Source organism: Phacochoerus africanus, chromosome 7 (genome assembly GCF_016906955.1).
Source record: "Phacochoerus africanus isolate WHEZ1 chromosome 7, ROS_Pafr_v1, whole genome shotgun sequence".
Lineage (NCBI taxonomy): Eukaryota > Metazoa > Chordata > Mammalia > Artiodactyla > Suidae > Phacochoerus > Phacochoerus africanus.
Genome location: NC_062550.1, coordinates 9,469,911 through 9,491,070, shown reverse-complemented (window position 1 = coordinate 9,491,070; position 21,160 = coordinate 9,469,911). Strand labels below are relative to the sequence as shown.

The window sequence follows — 21,160 nt, the reverse complement described above, 5'->3', positions numbered from 1 at the left end:
CCTCTGCCCTCTCTCCCCTGAGCGTCTCTGTCTCGCTCCGGGTCCCTGCCTCTGTCTCTCTCTCTCTCTGCCTCCCACTCTCGGTGCGGCCCCCGCGGTCTCGGACCCAGGCCCCCGCCTCTGCCGCGTCCCCGGCTCGCCCGGGAGCCCGAGCTCCCGCCGCCCGCGGCGCGCCGAGAACTCCCAACTCGCGGCACGCCGCCCCGCTTTGCGAGACTTTCGCCCCTCCTCACACGTGACCCGCGCCCCGCTGCGGAGGCCGCGCCCCCCCACCCCAGCCCCGGAGCCCCGTGCGGCCCGGGGGACCCGGCCCCGGCCCGTCCCCTCAGCCTAGCCCGGCATCACACCCCCTTCCCACCCGCGGGCAGCGCCGGGCCGGGCAGGGGCTGGGGGCCGCGGGGGCCGCTCCTGTCCCAGATCCTGCCCGGGTTTTCCTCCTCCCTCCAGGAGCACTCCGCCCAGAACCCGCTCCGAGAATCCGCTCCCAGGTTTTCTCGCCCCCCAGGGGCAGGTGGAGAGGGTTCCTCCGCGCCGGGAAGGGAGTGGGTGGGATAGGGTCGGTACCCGGTTCCGCGGCTGCGGGCCACTCCCCTCAGCGGTCCCCTTCCCCTCCTGCAGGACTGGCCATTAAGGACCCTACGCACCCTGCCCCCGGGAGCCGGAGGTGTAACCCTTCTGGAGGGACCCTCACCACCCGCTGGGCAGCACCGCCCCGTTTGACAGACTGGGAAACTGAGTATCAGAAAGGGTCATAAGTTTGCCCAAGGTCACCCAGAGGTGGCAGAGCCGGACCAAACCACAGTTTTTCCTTCTCTGCGTCCCCATCACCCCAAAATGTCTTTATAAGGGAGGATCTCGCCCGTTTCCTTCTCATCTTGGGGGCGCACCGGTCTGGACCCCACACCGGTCTGGACTGTGGGGAGAAAGCCCCAGCTCCTCACAGCCCCTGGCGAGCCAGCCACTCCCGTGGCCATCCTGCCACCTCACTCTGAGGATGCAGGAGGTTAGAGGATGTAGGGTGCGAGGATGAAAGAATACCTGCAGTTAGATAGCCAGAAGGACTTCCCTGGGAGCCTGGCCATCTCTGACTGGCCCCAGTTAAGTGAGGGAGATTGGGCACCCCAAGCTGGACCGAGAATTTACTGAATATGAAATCTCTGGCTCCTCCTTCAAGCTGACCCTCTGAAGTTGCCGCAGGCACAGGAACCACCACACTTGAACCATCATGACTGTTCCCAATCCCCACAGTCCCTCCCCTCCTAAAAGGATTGCGTCCCAACTCCTCAGTGTGATGTACAGTCAGGTCCCACCTTATCTCACACCCCATATACCCACACATACACCACGATGCCTACAGATTCCCGAACACACCAGATGCTTCCACACCTCTCTGCCTTTGCACATGCTATTCTTCCTGCCTTAAATGCCCTTCCTGCTTCTCTGCTCTAAGAATTCCTGCTGTTTCCCAAGTCCAGCCTCCACGCCACCTCCCCTAGGAAGGCCTCCTGCTGCCCTTAGCAGAAGTCATCCATCACCTCCTCATTCATTCATCCAGCACCGGCCACAAGTTTAGCTCTTTTTTTTTTTTTTTGTCTTTTTGCTATTTCTTTGGGCCGCTCCCGCGGCATATGGGGGTTCCCAGGCTAGGGGTCTAATCAGAGCTGTAGCCACAGCAACAGCCAGAGCCACAGCAACGTGGGATCCGAGCCGTGTCTGTAACCTACACCACAGCTCAGGGCACCGCCGAATCGTTAACCCACTGAGCAAGGGCAGGGACCGAACCCGCAACCTCATGGTTCCTAGTCGGATTTGTCAACCACTGCGCCACGACGGGAACTCCACAAGTTTAGTTCTTATTAGGTGGGCTTGGGAGTCAGGCCAACCTCAGCTACAGCACTTAGGAGCTGCATGACCTTGAGCAGATACTTTATTGAACCTGTTTATAATATTAAGACCCTGGAGTTCCCTTGTAGTGCAACGGGTTAAAGATCCAGCGTTGTCACTGCAGCAGCTCAGGTCACTACTGTGGCATGGGTTCAGTCCCTGGCCTGGCAACTTCCACATGCCACAGGCATGGTAAAATAAATAAAATAAAATAAAACCAGGACCCTCACAGTCCCTCCCCTCACAGGAGGTCGATGCACAAGAAATGCACAGTTCATAGTAGGTGCTCAGTAAACGTGACCATCCCTTCTCAGTCCTCCCCTCGACACTGCAGAGCTTCAAGGCGCATGCCCCATTCCCTGCCCAGCTTCCTCATTACCCTGCTGTGCCCTCGTGGGCGGGCAACCAGGACTGGTGTTCCCTGGGAGGAGTCTTTGGTGTGTGAATGGCCGGGAGAACTTAACAGTCTGAAGGCGGGGTCAGCTGTGGTGTATGCCTCTTGCTTATCACACCGTTCCCTGAATTGGAAGTGGGCGGATGCAGGTGAGGCAAATGTCCTGTGGTCTCTTCCCCTGGCCAGAGACCTGGCCTGGTGGCTGCCCTGGGGGTGTGGGGGTTGCAGAGGAAGGAGAAAGGGCAGGAAGAAGGGAGAGATGGATACAGGGGTGTCTTTAGACCCAGAGCATCTGTTTCTGTGGGATCAAACCCAAGGCCTGGTCGCTGGGTACCAGTTTCAGGAAAGAGCGGCTGCGGGGGGGGGGGCGCTCAGGGGCAGTGACTTGGTGGGGGGGCAGCTGTGACACCACAGGGGTTGAGAGGAAACATCCAATAATGATCACCTTGCTGGGCCTGGCGGCCTCTGTGGCTCATCTCCTATAAGGAGAGTCCTGTGGCGGCTGAGGGCAGACTGGGAGAAAGGGAGGAGAGGCAGAAAGGGCAGCTCGAGTCAGGGAGAACTTCACAGACCACCAGAAAAAAAAGTCACCCTCCAATCCTGTGTGACTCTGGACAGCTCACCTCTCCTCTCTGGGCCTCAGTTTCCTCATATGTAAAGTGGGGAGGATCACGTCCACTTTAAGGGGCTGTTCCGAGGATGATGAAAGACTAATGGAAGGATCTGCCATGTTCCAGTAGCTTCTCGCCGTGTGCGGGGCGGGGTGGGGAGGGGGTGGGGAGGACTGTGAGACAGGTATGCAAAGGTTGCAGAGGTGGGAGTGGCAGGTTTGGGTGTCAGAACTGGGTGACCCTGGGCAAGCTCCTTGTCCTTGCTGGACCTCACAGGCCTCATCTGTCATGGGACAATCTGGCCTGGGTCCCCAAAGGGCAAATAGACTTTGTCATCATCTAACACAGAAGCACCCCCCGGATGGAGGGAGAAGAGACATCGTTGGAGTGCCTGGTGTCACAGCGGCCAGCACTACTCAGGCCTTCACGGGCAGAGTCTCGTTTTGCCCTTACAGGAGCCCTGTGACACAGGCCTTTGTTACCAGCAGGGAAGCTGAGGCATGTGGCATGGCCCCGGGGGGGGACCTGGAAGAACTCTTTGCAAGGGTGAGATCTGCTCTGAAGTTTGATGGGAACCATAGTGAAAACTGGCGTCCATCTGTAGGTTTTGCTAAAGCCTCCGGCCCGTTCTCCATTCCTCCTGTTTGCCCCTCACAACAACTCACTGAGGCAGAGACCCTGACTGTCTATCCCTAGTTTCCAGGTGAGGAACCTGAACTGAGACAGGGATAAGGAAGCGCCTTGCCTGGGGTCACTGAGGGCATAAGCAAGGATCTGAGCCACCATTTGAACCCGCTCCTAGTTTCTGGGGAAAGGTCATCCCAGGCCAGCAGGGCGCTCACTCACTGGCTCACTCTGGGAGCCCAGTCAGGCCTCCCTGGTCCTGAAGGGGCCCCGTGAGCTTGTGTAAAGGGCTAGGAGGCCTGGAGGGGAGAGGGATGGGTGGGACAGATGGGTGGGACAGCTGAGAAGTGGGGGAAAGTCTACCTTAAGATGCCAGAGTCACAGAGTCCAGAGGTATTTGGCCTAGAGAGCTCCTTAAAGTCAGACAAGCCCATTTTACAGAGGGGGCAAACTGAGGCCGCCCAGCTGCTTAGATGAGAAATCAGACCAGGACACAGCTGGCCTGCCTCAGAGCTCTGAGGTCCCACCAGCCCTGAGGGGTGAGGACCAGAGGTGGGGAGAGGGGTATCAGAGGTCCAGAGGACCCATCCTAGCAGGCTGTGCCCTGGGAACAGAGCACTCTAGGGGGTCTCTCCCGCCCTCTGCTCCCACCCTCGCCCCCCCCCCCCCAGCACTCAGTAGTCACCAGGGTGGAATATTTTAGCACCTATAGAAAAACCGCCACAGACGGCCGTGGCAGCTGTTGCTAAGGAGACGCTCCCAAAATAGCCCCCCTCCGCCAACCTTTCCCGCTGCTGCTCCTGCTGTGGGGAGGGGAGGAGGCCAGGCAGAGAGGGGGTGACACATGAGCCCGGGTTCCAGGTTCACCCACCCACCCTTGCCCCCCCCCCACCCCGCGTGCCCACACCGGCCAGTGACCCAGGCATCCACAGACCTGGGCAGCCACAGGTCTGCAGAGGGGCAGGAGCGAGCCACAGCGTGCCTGTGGCCTCAGCCACAGTCCTTGTCTGGGAGAAGGTCACCCAGATGAAAAGAGATGAGGGAGGAAGGAGTCCCTACATCCAGGACCCCCAGTGCGCTCCCACATTGCACAGTCACAGACCTCACAGTTTCACACACTCACTCATGCACACCACAAGTACAGACCCACAAATGTCCACCTAAATATGCATATACACAAAGACACAAATAGATGCATGGGTAAACACATATGCCACAAATACACAACATACACCTGCAGGCACATACCACACAGCCATAAATACACACATTTACATACACGCACCCCAAAGACATACACACACACACCCCAACATAGGGATGGCCGGCACATGTGTAAACACACACATACGCCAGTGTATGTATAGCCTCATGGCACATGAACACACAACTGTCCACATATACCTAGTATGTGGCATTCAAAGGGCTTTGAGTGGTGTTACCCATGGGCTCTGTCCAAGAAACATGTCCCAGGAGCACCGGACAGCCTCGCTTAGTGGCAAACCCCTGTGATCCAGCCACGAGGTGGAAGATTAGGAGGGTGGGTGGAGGGTGCTGTCTCTGTGAACCCCTCTGAATGGGTGGTCTGGGGACCAAAGGGTTCCCGGTGCCTGGGAGATCTGCCCTGAGCGCATTCCTTAGGAAGCAGAAAACGGGGGCAGGGAACTCTCACCTGCAGCCTGGAAACCTCTGGGCATGGAGAGTTCTGAGCCCAGGTTCACCATGCAGCTGGTTGTCACCAAGGCGGCAGCTGGGGCTGGGGGCGGTGATGAGGATGAGCAGGTTAGCAACGGGGTGATCCCGGACACGTGCAAAGCATTTTACAGCTTATAAGTCACTTTTACCCCCGTTATTTCACATACTTGATCACAGCTACTTTGAGCTATTGGTGGTATCATCCCCATTTCTGAGACCCAGACAGGAAAAGGCACTGGAAGACCACTGAGCCAGTCACTGGCAGAGCTGGAACCAGACCCCCCAGGAGGTGTCAGTATACCGCCCCATGTGCCTTTCGCTTGGCTGTAAGGCACAAGAGGGAAAGCAGGCCGCTAGGGTGCAAACCTCGGTTTTGCCCCTGATTTGCCCTATGCTACTGGGGAGTAGCCAAGCCCTCCATCTCCCCACCTGGAAAACCGAGAGTGAATCCCCAGCAGTATATTCAAGCAGCAGTTTAGGGCTACAGTCAGGGCTGGGGAGGGGAGCTTGCCGGATGCCCTCGGAATGCCAGCGCAAGGACAAAGGGCGCGGAGTTGCTCCCCTCTGCACTTGGCCAGCTGCCCTCTCTCTCCAGTCTCTCTCCATGGCTCCGGTTCGGTCGTCCGGGATCCGGGGCTTCGCTGGCGCCTCGTCACTCCCGAGACGCGGCGAGCGGCTTGCGGTTGCCTTGGGAACCTAGCTGCGGCCCCGGCGCGAGGCGCACGACTCCCGGCGCAGGGCGCTGTGCCTGTGCCCGGCGCGTGGAGACTGGTCTTCGGAGTCTCAGAAAGACACCTGTCACCAGAAGCGAGGGAAGGGGGCATCGCAGCCAGGGTGTTTTTTTTGTTTTGTTTTGTTTTTTAAATTTTCTTTCTTTCTTCTTTTAATTGAGCTGTAACGAACAAACAGTAGTACATACATCTTGAGAGTACAGCTCGATGAATTTTTACAATTTTTTTTTTTGCAAAACCCATGTATCCACTACTCGGATCTAGATACAGAACACTTCCAGCGCCCTTACCTTAGAAGGCTTCTTCTGGCCGAGAGGTTAAAAATAATTCTCTTTTTTGCATTTCTCGGGGAATAAAGCGGCGAGGAATGACCGCCTTCTGAGCACATGCAATTTCTGTTTTCTCCCCGCTCTGCTTAGCCTCATTGGGTCCCGGTGTCCTGTAAAGAGGAGCAAAGGGACCAATGTTTGTTTCGTAGTTTACTTCTTGTAAAGCGCTTTAGAGACTTAGCTAACTTTGACCCTGATATCTACTCTGTGAAGTCACTACTTGGTTTATAATCAAATTACTGATGAGAACACTATGACGGAGAGATTAAATAAACTATCCAATTCGAAACGTTCATACGTGGTGGAGCTTGAGCCTTGAACTTTCATCCTTTCCCCCTCCCTCTTTTATTCCATTCCTTGGCTTTTTTTTTTTTTTTTCCTTCCCCTTGCAATGCCCTGGCATGAGGAAGTTCTTGGGGCGAGAGATGGAGCCCGAACCACAGCAGTGACAACACTGAATCCTTAACTGCTAGGCCACTAGGGAACTCCTCCTTGGCCTCTTTAAGAGTCATACAGGAAGTTCCCCCGAGGCATAGCAGGTTAAGGATCCTGCTTTGCTGCAGCTGTGGCAGGTCGCGACTACAGCACGGGTTTGATTCCTGGCCCAGGAACTTCCACATGCCGCAGGTGTGGCTGAGAGAGAGAGAGAGAGTCGTACAAATAAAATGCGCTGGGAGAGCAAGTCACATTATATACACTTGCCATTGCACAAGTAGTTTCTTCTACTTGGGACCCTACTCCCTTCACCCAGGTTTTGTCGTTGAGGCAAGCTCCTATTCATCCTTCAAAGCCCCCTCTGGCATCCTCTGAAGCCTTCCCAACTGCAATTCTCCCTCCTGACTCCCGCCCAGCCCAGAGTAATTAGGCTCTCTTCTGCGTCATATCCAATCCTTGCGCAGGCACCCGCTTCCCACGTTGCCCCAAGGGCTCCTCAAGTCAACGCCTGTGTTCAAAACCTGCAAGGCTCCTGGCACACAGCTGGTCTTCAATAAATGTGCTTGGAACTGAATGTTGAGGAGAGGTTTTGGAAACTTGATCTTCTGCTCTATAAAAACGAGGCCTGCACTGGGCCCTGCAGCAGGTCCAGGTCGCTCAAAATATATTGAGTGAGGTGGAGTGGGAGGAGCTTCCAGAACACCTGGGTTCAGACCACAGGAATGTCGCCCTCAGCCCAGCCCCATTCTGTTGGGGAATGGACTTGTCCGTGTCTCCGAGGCAGGACTTCGGGGCTGTCTGGGAAGAGTTCATTCCTTCCACGGGGGAGCGTCCACTAGCCAAGACCAGAAAAAGCCATAACAGGCCCTAGGGACCCCAAGGGAGTCCAAGGAACCGGGGCCCCTAGCTCCCCTTTCCTTCAGGGCCTTGCCTGGCCAGAGGCAGCTGATGAAGTGATGAGATGTCCTGAGGACTGTGACTTTCACGTTACGGCCACACCTTCCTTCCACACAGTTGGCAGCATTGTCACTACGGTGGTGAAATTGAACAAAGGGCTATAGGTCCGGGGAGGGGAAAAAAAAAAAGGCTGAGCGTACATTTTCCCTGTAATTAAGCAGCTCCCCCATTCTCTCTCCTGTAAATCTGATGCTGAACATACAATTTGTGAGAGAAAAAGAAATCTTGCCCTTTGAGCTGAAGGAAACACCCCTCTTGGCTTCCCCTCAATTGCATGTCTACAGCAGGCAGATTGCAGGTGTCAGGAAAGTGAGGCCTAGAGTGGTGCGGGACTTGCCTGGAACCACCCAGCATCTGGGAAAGACAGGCCTGATGGTGCAGGTGGCCAGAGTGGTGACATGGGCTAGAGCCAGGGGGGTAAAATGAGTAGGGGATTTTTTCCCTCTTCTTCATGGGAAGCTTTGGAAAACACTCCACCCTGAAGATAAGGGAGGTACGAAAAAGGCAGGGCTGACTGCTAAGGACAAAGTGGTAGAACTTGGGGGAGAAGAGGTCTATGCGACTTGGGGAAGCAAGAGGACAAGTTTGAGCCTCAATTTTCTCATCTATAAAGTGGGGGTGTCTCTCCCTCTCCTGAGACATAACGATGATCAGCTTCACAGGGGGATTGGGAAGGCTAGATGCAGGGAGGACCAAGGAGCCGGTCGCAATACTGCTAACTTCATTATCCCCATTAAGAGATGGGAAAGCTGAGGCCCAAGGAAAGGACATGGCAGGCTTAAGGCTACTCTAGAAGGCTGCAGGATGAGACCCCTTGGCCCTGGGGCTACTCAGCCTGGGTTCTTCCCACTCCACCACCATGGTGGTCACTTCTCAGACCTCCCCTGGCCTGGCCCAGTCCCCCCGTGGTCCCCCCTGAAGAAATAGAAGAGGACGATTCTAGCCTTGTTCCAAGCCCCCGCTGGCAGTTGGGGCTGCTTCTCAGGAGGACAGATGTTTCACCAAATGGCAAATGCACGTGCTTTTCCCTGGCTTGGGGAGGAGGTGGGCGCTGAGAAGGACATGCCAGCTGGTTGGGCAGAGAGAACCGTAGCCACACCTGAGGGATTTAAATAGCCACCGCCTTCTCTGGGCACCGACTGGAGAGGAAGCATCTGGGCAGGGGAGGGGGTGGGGGGTGGGGGTGGGGAGAGGAGAGAACCCAGCGGCCCATTCAGAACCTGTCACAGCCCTGGGATGAATGCCTGGCTCTTCCTCCCAGAGGAACTTGGACTCCACATCTCACCTCCCTGACTTCAATAGCCTTTACCTGCAAAGTGAGGATTTTGAGTCTGCTTCGGAGCGTGACTGTTGAGGCCTGGCCCATGCCTGGCACCCAGGAGATGCTTAGTACTTGATGGCTGTTATCCCAAACCTCTCTGCCAGGGCAAGAGTCCCCACTGCAGCATACCTAACAAATGGGCACCCACCCCCTGCTTACCTGTCTCTCATGACAGGGAGCTCATCACCTCCCATGACAACCTACAGTGTAATGTAATGATTTAATTGCATGAGCCCTGGAGTCAGACTGTATGCTGGAGTCCAGGTTCCACTATTTAGTGTCTGTGCGACTCTAAGCAAATGACTTAACCCTCTCTGTGTCTCCGTTTTCCCAGTGTGGAATGAGAATAATAACAGTACCTCCCTTTTAGTTTCGCTTAGATCTCAACCTTTCGTGTGCACACAAAGCACCCACGGATCTTGTTTAACAGCAGAGCAGATAGATTCTGGTCCACTTGGTCTGCGGCGGGACGCAAGAGTCCGCATTTCCAGCAGGTGATACAGATGCTGCTGGTCCTTGGACCACATTTTGAGCCTCAAAGTACCGCCTTGCCATAGGAATCATGGTGAGGGGGCCATGAAAGGGTCACGAATAGAGGGGTGATGGGTTTTTATCATGGCAAAGCCTCTCTGGCTATCTGTGGTGGGGATGGGGGGAGGCCAGTAATTTGGGGAGAGATAAAGGTGCTGAGTGGGAGAAGGGGTTACAGGGGCAAAAGGAGGGCGGTGGTAAAGGCCCTTAGCATATGCACTCCAGTCCTACAGATGCAGATACCAAGGCCCAGAGAGGGTGGCTGATCTTCTTAGGCCACACAGCACTGAGAGGACTCCTGACCACCATTAGTCCTTCACCCTTCCTGCCTCCCAACTTGCTGGCCGACATCCCACAGCCCTTTGGAGTCTTTCCTGCCCTTTGCTTCTGTTTAATATCTTGTCACAGCAGGAAGAGGGAGTGACACTCAGTGAGGGCCTTGGATCTCTGTGATAGGCTTGACCTCTTCCATACCCACAGTAACGCCATTTTACAGATGAAACACTGAGGCCAAGAGAGGAAGGCTTGGCGTTCCCCTCGTGGCGCAGTGGAAATGAATCCGACGAGGAACCATAAGGTTTTCAGTTTGATTCCCTGGCCTCGCTCAGTGGGTTACAGATCCAGTGTTGCTATGAGGTGTGGTGTAGGTCACAGATGTGGCTCGGATCTGGCGTTGCTATGGCTGTGGTGTAGGCCAGCAGCTGTAGCTCCCATTCGACCCCTAGCCTGGGAACCTCCATATGCAGTGGGTGCGGCCCTAAAAAGACACACACACACACACACACACACACACACACACACGAAGGCTCTCAGCACCTAGGCTGGAACCGAGGTCAGCCTGACTCCCAACCTGAGTGTGTTTGGTTACCACTGTCCAACAGGTCAGGAGGGGACAAGGCAGCTATTCAAATTAACAGGTGAGAGCATAGGGATTCTGGCTCCAGCTCTTCTCACCCAAGAAGGGAAGAGTTCAAACCCCAGAATGATGATGACAATAGCAGGAGGTCACCGTTTATGCGAGGCTTCTAAACTGCTAAGCTCATGCCAAGAAATGGCACGAGGGACCCAGCTTCACCCCAACACTGGCCTTACTAGCCCTGGCTACAGACGAGGGAACTGAGGCAGAGAGAGGAGCCCCGTGGCTTGCCCAGGGTCACGTGCGAGAGGACCCCCCTCCCGCCCCGCGCCCCCGGCACTCCTCTGTGGACCCTTCTCCGGACACCGGCGGGGCGCCGCGGGACGGGGCGAGCACCCTGCGGGCACTGAGCGGCCCGGGCGGCTGGTAGCGGGCCCCAGCCGGAAGGCCGCTGGCCGGCCGAGCGGTGCCCGCCCGGGAGCCTGGCGCTGGGCTGGACGGGGGGCGGGATCTCGGGATCTCGGGCGGCGCCGCTTCCTGGCTCCCAGGCGCGGCGGCCGGTCTGGCCACGTCACCGCCCGGCCGAGAGCGCGCTGGTGGAGCGGCGGCGTCCGGGAGCGCGGAGCTCGGGGGCGCGGGCAGGGGCGCGGGACCCAGAGCCCGGGGCCGGGGACGTGGCAGCCGCCTCGCCCGCCAGAAAGTTTCCCAGGAGTTGGCTGCGCGCGGACCGGACCATGAACGTGTTCCGTATCCTCGGCGACCTGAGCCACCTCCTGGCCATGATCTTGCTTCTGGGGAAGATCTGGAGGTCCAAGTGCTGCAAGGGTGAGGGGCGCCTGGGGCGGGCGGTGTGGGGCGGGGGGCAGAGGTGCCAGCCCTATGCCGCGGCAACGGGGCTTGACCAGGGGCTCCTGAATGTCTGTTCAGGGTGGGGACTTCGGCTTGGGGGAGCTGGAAGCTGTTTTTGCACAGCTCAGCTTCCAAAGAAAACTTAGAGTCACACCACATCAGAGAAGAAGGACCCGTGGAGATTATGGAGGGAGGCTGGGCTTGTGCTTCCATTGACCCTCCCCGCCTCCCGCCCCTGCTTGGCATTGCCACTGCTAGTTGGAAGAGGAGGGGACTCCCTTTGCTGCCCAGGAGCAGCACCCTTTGGGTCCCATTGTTCCGTCTAACCTCACTCAGGCAGGAGGATGGGGAACAGGAGGTGGGGGTGGGGTGGGGAGGTGTACACACAGGAAGTGGCTCCAAACTCTCAAGGTCTTCTCTTTCCCAGCCCCCCCCCCCCTCTGCCCCATAGGCTAGGCCCTCTTTCCTCCCCTGCCTGTGCCACAGGCGGCTGTGATGTGGCAGGAGGGGCACGGAGCTGCCCATGAGCAGAAGCCCAGGGAGGGTGGGAGGGGTCCCCCTTTTGTCCAGTAGTCTGGCTGCCCTGATGGGGGCTTGGAGAACTTTCAGGCCTGGACTGTGGTGACCATACAGACTCAGTGCGTGAAGAAGCCGCTGGAGCCGCCTGCAGCCAACTCTGTCCACTGGTGTCCTGGAGGCGCCTGCCCTGCGCTTGGCACTGGGGTGAGGGGATACAGAGATGCGCATGGGCTCCTCGTGGGGGCCAAGGAGGCTGAGAGTGGACTCCTGAAGGCTTCATGGAGGGAGCGGCTCTGTGCTGAGTCCTGGAAGACAGGCAGGGTGTCACTCAGGGAAGGTGTGTGAGGGCACGTATGTCTCGGGAATGGTGAGCAGCCAGTTTGGGGGTAGCCCAGGAGGGAGATGAGTCCAAGGGGTGGGTGGTCAGATGTGAAAGGGCCTTGTCTGTCAGGCTAGGGAGATGGGACTGGGGAGCCATGGAAAGTTTGGGAGCAGGGAGGGGCCTCAGAAGGGCCTCTGGAAGCTGTGCGGAGTGGCTAATGGAGGAAGCAGAGAGAGCATCACAGAGGCTGCCAGCCTCTGTGGGGGTGAGAGGTACTCATGTGAGGGTCACTGCAGAGGGAGTGATTACAGACCTGGAAGCCCTTCGGGTTTGGGGTCTCTGGGGAGATAGGCAGTCACTGGCACTCCGGTTTCCATTTGGGGGAAGTGGGCCAGGAACACTGACAGGGGCTCCAGTGAGAGGAATAATCTAGCTTGGACCTGTCGCTGCCACGGGAAGCCCTAGACTGGGTGAACAACCATGACCAGGAGGGGGCGCTGTTCCACAACCCGCTCTGCCAGGCGTTGTACCAGGCACCTGGCATATACCTGGCCAACACAGGCAGAGATCCTGGCCTGGTGGGTCTGAATCTAGCTAGTGGGAGATTGCCAACAAGCAACAGTGGTAGCAACTGAGTAAATGATACGGTTTGTTAGAGATGCTAAGTGCTGTGGGGAAAGAAAAGGGGGGATGGGGCCTGTGTGTGCACAGAGAGGGCTCAGCCTGGTTGAGAACGGGGGAGGGGAGGGGCCTGAACGCCAGGTCATCAGCCCTTGGGAGCAAAGCCGGCTGTGACACCCCAGTGACCCAGCCCTGAAGGCAGGAGACTGGTCCTTCATCCTTACTCCGCCTCTGACTCACTGTGTGATCTTGGGCCTCAGTTTCCCCATCTGTCAGATGGCAGGAGGGCTGCACCTGGTCAGTGGGTCCCACAAGTGCTCCACGGACCTCTGAGGGACTCTGGCCAGGTTTCGGCTTCTGTTCTCCTCTGTATCCTGGAGTCTGCATGTGTGGCCTGCTTTGGTGGAAATTATTCATTGCTTTCAAGAATATGAAAACCATTGCGCTCAAGACCGGCAGGGCTCCCAAAGCGCTAAGGAAAATGTGAGTGGAGCCCGGGAGCCTGGCGGGGTTGGGAAGAGAGAGAAGGGAGGGGTGGGGAAAGGCCATGTGAGGGACAGCCAAGCGTCCCCTGACAGAGCCTCCTCTTGGACGCTCCTAAATGGGGCTGAGGGCCTCCCTGGCAAGTCCCCTGCGAGGGCTCTGGGTTCAACAACAAGCAGAGCCCTGAGCTGGGTCAGTGTTGCCTCCTGGACCCCACCGCCTCTCCCAGGGAGCTCCTTCACCCACTGCCAGACCCCCAAGGAGGCACTTAATGTTTGCACTGAATCCTACTTAGTCCTCATGTCAGCCCTGCCCCATTTTACAGATGAGAGTGTGAGGCTCAGCCTTGCTGTGCTGGTGGGAGAGCCAGCACAGGGACCAGCCCTCTCCAGAATATTAGGGACTCCAGTGGTGTTTATCCTTGGTCATTCAAATTGTCCCCCTCCCCAAAATGTCCCAGACCAGAGAAGTACTTAGAAAAGGCCCAGTTTAGGGAGTTCCCGACTTGGCGCAGCAGAAATGAATCAGACTAGAAATCATGCGGTTGCAGGTTCAATCCCTGGCCTCGCTCAGTGGGTTAAGGATCCGGTGTTGCCGTGAGCTGTGGTGTAGGTCACAGATGCGGCTCAGATCTGGCGTTGCTGTGGCTGTGCTGTAGGCCGGCAGCAACAGCTCTGATTGGACTCCTAGCCTGGGAACCTCCATGTGCCGTGGGTGCGGTCCTAAAAGAGGAAAAGACAAAAAAAAAAAAAGTAAAAGACCCAGTTTAGGTGTAAAAAGGAGTCAAACCCTGAATCAGGTAATGTCACTTCTCAGTGTCAAATCTCTGAGCAATCCGTCACATTTAGGGTAAAATCCAGAGGTTGGAATGACAAAGGTGAGAGGCTCAAAGACAGTTCTTGGTTTTCTGGCTTGAGCACGGAGCAGGTGATGGTGGCATTTATAAAGGAGAGAAGACCGGAGGAGAAGGGGGTTGGAAGGGGATGGTGAGTGTAGTCAGGCAGGATTATGTGGGTCAGAGATCTGAGGGGAGTCTGGAGCTAGAGGGTCCTTCGTGTGGGCTGAGATGGCAAAGGGACAGAAGGAGAAGAGAGGTCGCCCTCTGTGGATTAGGTGTCGAGGAAGACAGGGGTGCCCAGTGGAAGTGGGAAGCCGGCACTGTGGACAGTCGCAGAAGCCTGGGGAAGGCTGTGGTGGGGATGGACAGAGTGCTCAGCTGGCTCTTAAGAAGTCAGGTGAGGAGTTCCCATCGTGGCGCAGTGGTTAACGAATCCGACTAGGAACCATGAGGTTGCGGGCTCGGTCCCTGCCCTTGCTCAGTGGGTTAACGATCCGGCGTTGCCGTGAGCCGTGGTGTAGGTTGCAGATGCGGCTCGGATCCCACGTTGCTGTGGCTCTGGCGTAGGCCGGCGGCTACAGCTCCGATTCAACCCCTAGCCTGGGAACCTCCATATGCCGTGGGAGCGGCCCAAGAAATAGCAACAACAACAACAACAACAACAACAACAACAAAAAAGAAGTCAGGTGAGTGAAGACAGAGTTGACATTTGGATCCGGATGCGTGGGCGTCATGGCCCATGGGAGTGGTTTGGTGAAGTATCCAGACTGCTGCGGGCTTAATGGGACAAGAGAAACGGGAGGCAAGGCACCTGCTTGCCTCACCCGGGAACTACCTCTGTGACGTATCAAAAGTGGCCAAAAGTTGACTAAGGCACATGATGGGTAAATGCAGCTTCGATTCCTGGATTAGATCCTGAAGCAGAAAAAGGGCATCTGTGGGAAAAGGTGAAATCTGAATAAAGTCTGCAGTTTAGTCAATAGTGCTGTACAGATGTCACTTCTTAGTTTTGGCAATTGTTCTGTGATTATGCAAGGTGTTAGCACTAGAAGCTGGGTGGAAGGTGTCTGAGAGCTCTCTACTGACTTTACAACTTCTCTGTAAACCTAAAATTATTACAAAATAAAAAGTTTAGGAAGAGATCAAAGCAGATGAGGAAATAGCATGGAAAGTACGAACCCAGTTTTGTCAACCTGATATGTGCAAGTGTGCACGTATGTGTCGTGTGTACGTGTGCATGCATGTGTCCTGTGTACGTGTGTGCCAGCAAAGATTTGGGAGGATGCACAGGGAGGCTTTGGGATTCAGGTGATTGCTGCTTTTGTATTTACATCTCTGTGTATTATCTGGCTTTTGTTTTACAAAGAGTAAAAATAGCCATAACTTTTATAACTAGGAAAAAAACCCAGCTTTTTTAATCTTTAAATTTTGGAAAAATAAGATAGAAAGCTCCCTTGGCCCTGTGCCTCCCTCCGTCTGTTCCGGACTCTGATGAATCAACACCTTGTGGAATCAGTGAGTTGTTCTCCAAAAGATGGAGCTTTGGGGACTGTCAGTGGAACTCTGGGGGTGGAGCGAAGAAAAGCCTTGACACCCTCCCCCCAGCCTGGCTCCCACCTCCCCCACGCCCTCCCCAGAGCAAGCACGCGCAGCGGTCCTGGGAACTCGGTGTTCGTGTCTTTATTTGGAGACTGGGTGACAGAGTACAGTCTAATGAGAGGAATAGACTCCAGGGATCCAATGGGAAGGGATGTTTCCTGACCCTTGGAGGGTGACAGTCCCTGGACAGAGTGTCGTTATTAAGTGTGATTGGATGCTCTTTAGGCTTTTCTAGCTCAGGCTCTGGGGCTCACGAGTGTATGAGCCTGGGAGTCTGTGTGCTTAGTGTCTCCCTCCTGTCCCCATTTGCCACAGGCATCTCCGGGAAGAGCCAGATCCTTTTCGCTCTCGTCTTCACCACCAGGTACCTTGACCTGTTCACCACCTTCATCTCCATCTACAACACAGTAATGAAGGTGAGAGGAATGGGTTGCCATCTGAGGGGGACCCGCCAAGCACCCGCAGATGGTGAGCCAGTACGATTGAGACTCAGGCTGTGGAAGCAGGCAGACCTGGGTTTGAATCCTGGCTTTGCTGTTAGCAGCTGTGGGACCAGGGCTTGGGCAAAGCTTCTGGCCTTTGTGTACCTTGGTTTCCTCTGCAAAATGAAGATAGTAGTACTTACCTCAGAGGATTTTGTTGTGAAAATTAAATAAGGTAATAAATATACACAACAGCTGTCATATACTAAAAACTCAAGAAAGGTCAGCATTACAATGGTTAAAAAATAAGCGAAAAATCAAACATCGTATCCTGAGCTTTCAGAGAACTTATTCGTCCATTTATCTGACAAATATTTATCAAGCCAGGCACTTGAAGGAGACAAAACGAGGAACCTACATTCTAACTGGGAGACAGATAATAACACGTAAAAATAACTGTGGTTAGGGATAAGGCTATGAAAATAATTAAAATAGCATGATGTTTCCTTCGGTTATTAAAAACAATTTTTTTTTGGCCGTGCCCCTGGCATGCATACATTCCTGGGTCAGGGATCAAACCCACACCAGAGTAGTAACGGGAGCCACAGCTGTGACAATGCTGGCTCCTTAACCACTAGGCCACCAGGGAACTCCCCCCAAAAAAATGGTTTTTTAGATTTTTTTTTTTGTCTTTTTAGGGCTGCACCCTCAGCATGTGGAAGTTCCCAGGCTAGGGGTTGAATTGGAGCTGTAGCTGCTGGCCTACACCATAGCCACATTGCAACTCCAGATCCAAGCCGTTTCTGCAACCTGCATTGAAACTCACAGCAATGCCAGATCCTTAACCCACTGAGTGAGGCTGGGGATCAAACCCGAGTCCTCATGGATACTAGTTGGGTTTGTTACCACTAAGCCATAATGGGAACTCCCTGTTTTTTTGTTTTGTTTTGTTTTTGTTTTGTTTTGTTTTTAAAAGACAGTGTCACCTTTTTCTATCAGGCTTAGCAGAAATGTCACTTTTTTTGGGGGGGGGGGCACACTGAGGCATGTAGAAGTTCCTGGGCCAGTGATTGAACCTGAGCCGTGGCAGTGCTGGATCCATAACTGCTAGGCCACCAGACAACTCCCCTCCAAAATGTTTTGACTTTTTTTTTTGTCTTTTTGTCTTTGTTGTTGTTGTTGTTGTTGCTATTTCTTGGGCCGCTCCCGCGGCATATGGAGGTTCCCAGGCCAGGGGTTGAATCGGAGCTGTAGCCACCGGCCTACGCCAGAGCCACAGCAACGCGGGATCCGAGCCGCGTCTGCAACCTACACCACAGCTCACGGCAACGCCGGATCATTAACCCACTGAGCAAGGGCAGGGACCGAACCCGCAACCTCATGGTTCCTAGTCGGATTCGTTAACCACTGCGCCACGACGGGAACTCCCAAAATGTTTTGAGAACAGGGTTACATGATGACTAGGGAGCTATTCAAGGAGTGTGATTAGGAAGGGCCTCTCCAAAAAGGTGACATGTAAGTGGAAATCTGAGTGACACAAGGAATGAAGATCAGAGAAAGAGCATTCCAAGCAGAAGGAATAGCTGGTGCAAAGACCCCCAAGACAGGAACAAGCTTGGTTTATTCCAAGGACAGAAGGCAGGCACAGTGGGAGCTCCATGGGTCACAGTGCCTAACAGAGGGGGTGGTGGGGATGCTGATAGAGGGCTGGGTGAGGGCAGAGGGTGCAGGTGAAGTTTGGATTCAGTTTTGTGATGGGAAGCTGTTGCTTAGAAGCTTGGTCCTGTTTTATAAGAGAAACTTAGTATCTCTCAGCCCTGGGCCTTAGCTATGTGGTTATGTTGGGGTGAGGCATTCTCTGAGGTTTTAACCAACCATCCAATACAGTTTAGGCAAGGAGCCCAGGTTTCAGAGTCAATAAACTGGGATTTAACTGTTTGGATGCTGTTAACAGAAACTTAAAATAAGAGTTACTTTAATAAGGTAAGGATTTTTGAGTTCCCGTCCTGGCGCAGCGGAAATAAATCCGACTAGGAACCATGAGGTTGCAGGTTTGATCCCTGACCTTGCTCAGTGGGTTAAGGATCTGGCATTGTTAAGGATATGGCTGTGGCCTAGGCCGGCGGCAACAGCTCCAATTCGACCCCTAGCCTGGGAACATCCATATGCCGAGGGTGTGGCTCTAAAAGGACAAAAGACAAAAAAAAAAAAAAAAAAAGGTAAGGGTTTATTTTTACCCCACTCATAACAAAATCTGGAAGTGGGTTGTCCAAGGCTGCAATGGCAGGCCCTTTAACGTTCTGCTCTGCCAACTTTAGTGTGACCAGTAGTATCACATAGGAACTTGCTGGAAATGCAAATTCTCAGGCCCACTCAGACCTTCTAAATCAGAAACTCTGGGGGCAGGGGCAGGGGCAGGGGCAGGGCAGGGACAGATGGCTGTATGACTTTGATGCACATTCAAGTTTGAGAGCCTCTGGCCCATGCTAGAGGCCAGATAATAAAACCACTATATGCTGGAGGACAGCTACTATAATTAGAAAAAGAGCACTTTTCTGAAGGATGGACAATCAGCTGAATCAAAGAATGTTAGCTTTTGTGGAAGAATGCTCTCAAGTCACTGATACAGATCCAGGGAGTTGAGGCTTTAAAAGAGCCCTTGAATGACACTGCTAAGTCCCCCAGTAAAGATCAATTCCGTTTTTTTGCCCAATACTCCACAGGGAGAGGACACCTGGGCGCCTTTGAGTCTTCATGTCTCAATTTTAAGTCCCAGTTAGAAGCATGGAGTTACAAGTCCATCAGCTTTGGATTCTAGGCCACTGACCCAAGACTAATGGCAAATTTCACATTTCAATTTGAAGAAAATTGCACTTCACCTTAAGGTGGAAGAGCATTAGCCCTTGGGTTTGGTAGGTCCCAACTCAGGGTGACTTTGAAGCCCAAGCGAATAGGTTGGGAAATGACCTCATCAATTCCCATGTGTCTTTCTCTTTTTAGGTGGTTTTTCTCCTCTGTGCCTATGTCACAGTGTACATGATCTATGGGAAATTTCGGAAAACGTTTGACAGCGAGAATGACACCTTCCGCCTGGAGTTTCTTCTGGTCCCAGTCATTGGCCTCTCCTTTCTTGAGAACTACAGTTTCACTCCCCTGGAGGTAAGGGAAGGGACCCAGAGTACTAATTCCCCAAGGCTAACACATTCCCTAAAATCCTCACCTCCAGACCCTTGGTAACTAACGCCTGGGCTAGCCTGCGGCAACGGTGGCCGTTACTGTTGTTCTGTTTGGAAATTGCCACTAAGCTATGCTTTTTTCTTTTTTTCTTTTTTTTTTTTTTTGTCTTTTTGCTATTTCTTTGGGCCGCTCCCGCGGCATATGGAGGTTCCCAGGCTAGGGGTTTAATTGGAGCTGTAGCCGCCAGCCTACGCCAGAGCCACAGCAACGCGGGATCCGAGCCGTGTCTGCAACCTACACCACAGCTCACGGCAATGCCGGATCATTAACCCACTGAGCAAGGGCAGGGACCGAACCCGCAACCTCATGGTTCCCGCAACCTCATGGTTCCTAGTCGGATTCGTTAACCACTGCGCACGACGGGAACGCCAAGCTATGCTTCTCCTGAAAACAGGCACATCTGAATAGTCATGTTTGAAAACAAAGCAGACACCACAGCACCACTTAAGGCTGAGACCTTCTGTCCAATAGGCGATTAATGGATACTGGAGCACAGTCCAGACCCAGATTTCAACTCAGCAGTTCTGCATTCTGGCCCAAGAATCATTAGGGCAACAAGCATCTCAGGAGATTCGAATACTAGTTAGTGTTCTTGGATTGTATACTGAGAAGCCCTAGCCTCCTCAGTCAACGAGTTTGTGTGATAGAATTCTGTTAACAATAAGGAGCCATGTACTATATAGCAACATTCATTCTGTTGTGAAAAATGCAGTATGCCTGAATCTTTTTTTTCACAAAGGGTAGAATGATATGCTGATCAAAACATTTTAAAATGTCAACATCCTTTTGCCTCACTGTATTCCCCCCAATAAACATTGTTTTCGTAAATTAAATTCTAAAGGTGGGGCCCTTGTTGATCAGTCTTCTCTGGCTACTTATCTCTTTGGCTCAGATCCTCTGGACTTTCTCTATCTACCTGGAATCAGTGGCCATCCTGCCCCAGCTCTTCATGATCAGCAAGACAGGAGAGGCTGAGACTATTACTACTCATTACCTCTTCTTTCTTGGGCTGTACCGAGCACTCTACCTGGCTAACTGGATCAGGCGATACCAGACTGAGAATTTCTATGACCAGATTGCAGTGGTGTCTGGGGTAGTACAAACCATCTTCTACTGTGACTTCTTCTACTTGTATGTGACCAAAGGTAGGTGCTGGGAGAACAGTGTGCTGGCACTGGCTGCTACTAATCCATTCACTATTTGGGGGAATATGGAAGTCAAAAGTCAGGTCTGTGTGCCCCTTATGGTGCCTGCTTCTAACATGGAATATAAATGTTCTCAGGAAACTCTAAGTGCTGTGAAAAAATAGACCAATAGGATACTTTATGTTGTGCACTACTTACAGGGACGCTGTTTGACATGGGACAAAATACTTGGATTAGGAATAGGGGACACAAAGATATTCCAGAGGGAACAGCTTACAAGCCTCCAAAGTAGGACAAAAAGGCAAATATGGTTAAAATCTATACACCTAGAGAGATCAAGAGTTCAATCAAGATTAATCACCTAGGGCCTCACAAGTCAGGGTAAGGGATTCACACTGCCTTCTGATCATAAATGGCAGCAACTGGACTGGTCACCTGACAACCAACCCACCTTCTATGTAGGGCAAAGATCAGCCAGAGGAGGGAGATGGCATGGGGCAGTTAGAATTGTCCGGGAGGTAGTTATCAATGCAAAGACAGGGGCATTTCTTGAGAGTGGTCAATAGGGACAGTGGATATGCTGGGTGAGAGGAAATAAAGGAATTGAGGACAACTGCTAGATTTACTGCCTACCTTACAAGGGGGTGGTGCTATCAGTGTACGAGGAGTCTGTAGCTAACCTGTTAGTTCCCCTTGGTCTAACATCTGAATATATACTGTCAACTGGGCATTAAGATACTAAAATTATATACAAAGT

At 53.7% G+C, this 21,160-nt stretch overlaps 1 protein-coding gene across 1 annotated transcript in view; it reads left to right on the top strand.

The window, feature by feature from the left end:
* Window positions 1-10,936: 10,936 nt before the first annotated feature.
* The window catches only part of KDELR3 (KDEL endoplasmic reticulum protein retention receptor 3), an 11,236-nt gene continuing 1,012 nt past the window's right edge, over window positions 10,937-21,160 (top strand). Inside the window, exons 1-4 of the mRNA XM_047786246.1 lie at window positions 10,937-11,193; window positions 15,915-16,015; window positions 19,022-19,180; window positions 20,151-20,403. Coding sequence (XP_047642202.1) covers window positions 11,103-11,193; window positions 15,915-16,015; window positions 19,022-19,180; window positions 20,151-20,403 — 604 coding nt within the window. The 5' untranslated portion in view covers window positions 10,937-11,102. The remainder of the gene's footprint in view (window positions 11,194-15,914; window positions 16,016-19,021; window positions 19,181-20,150; window positions 20,404-21,160) is intronic.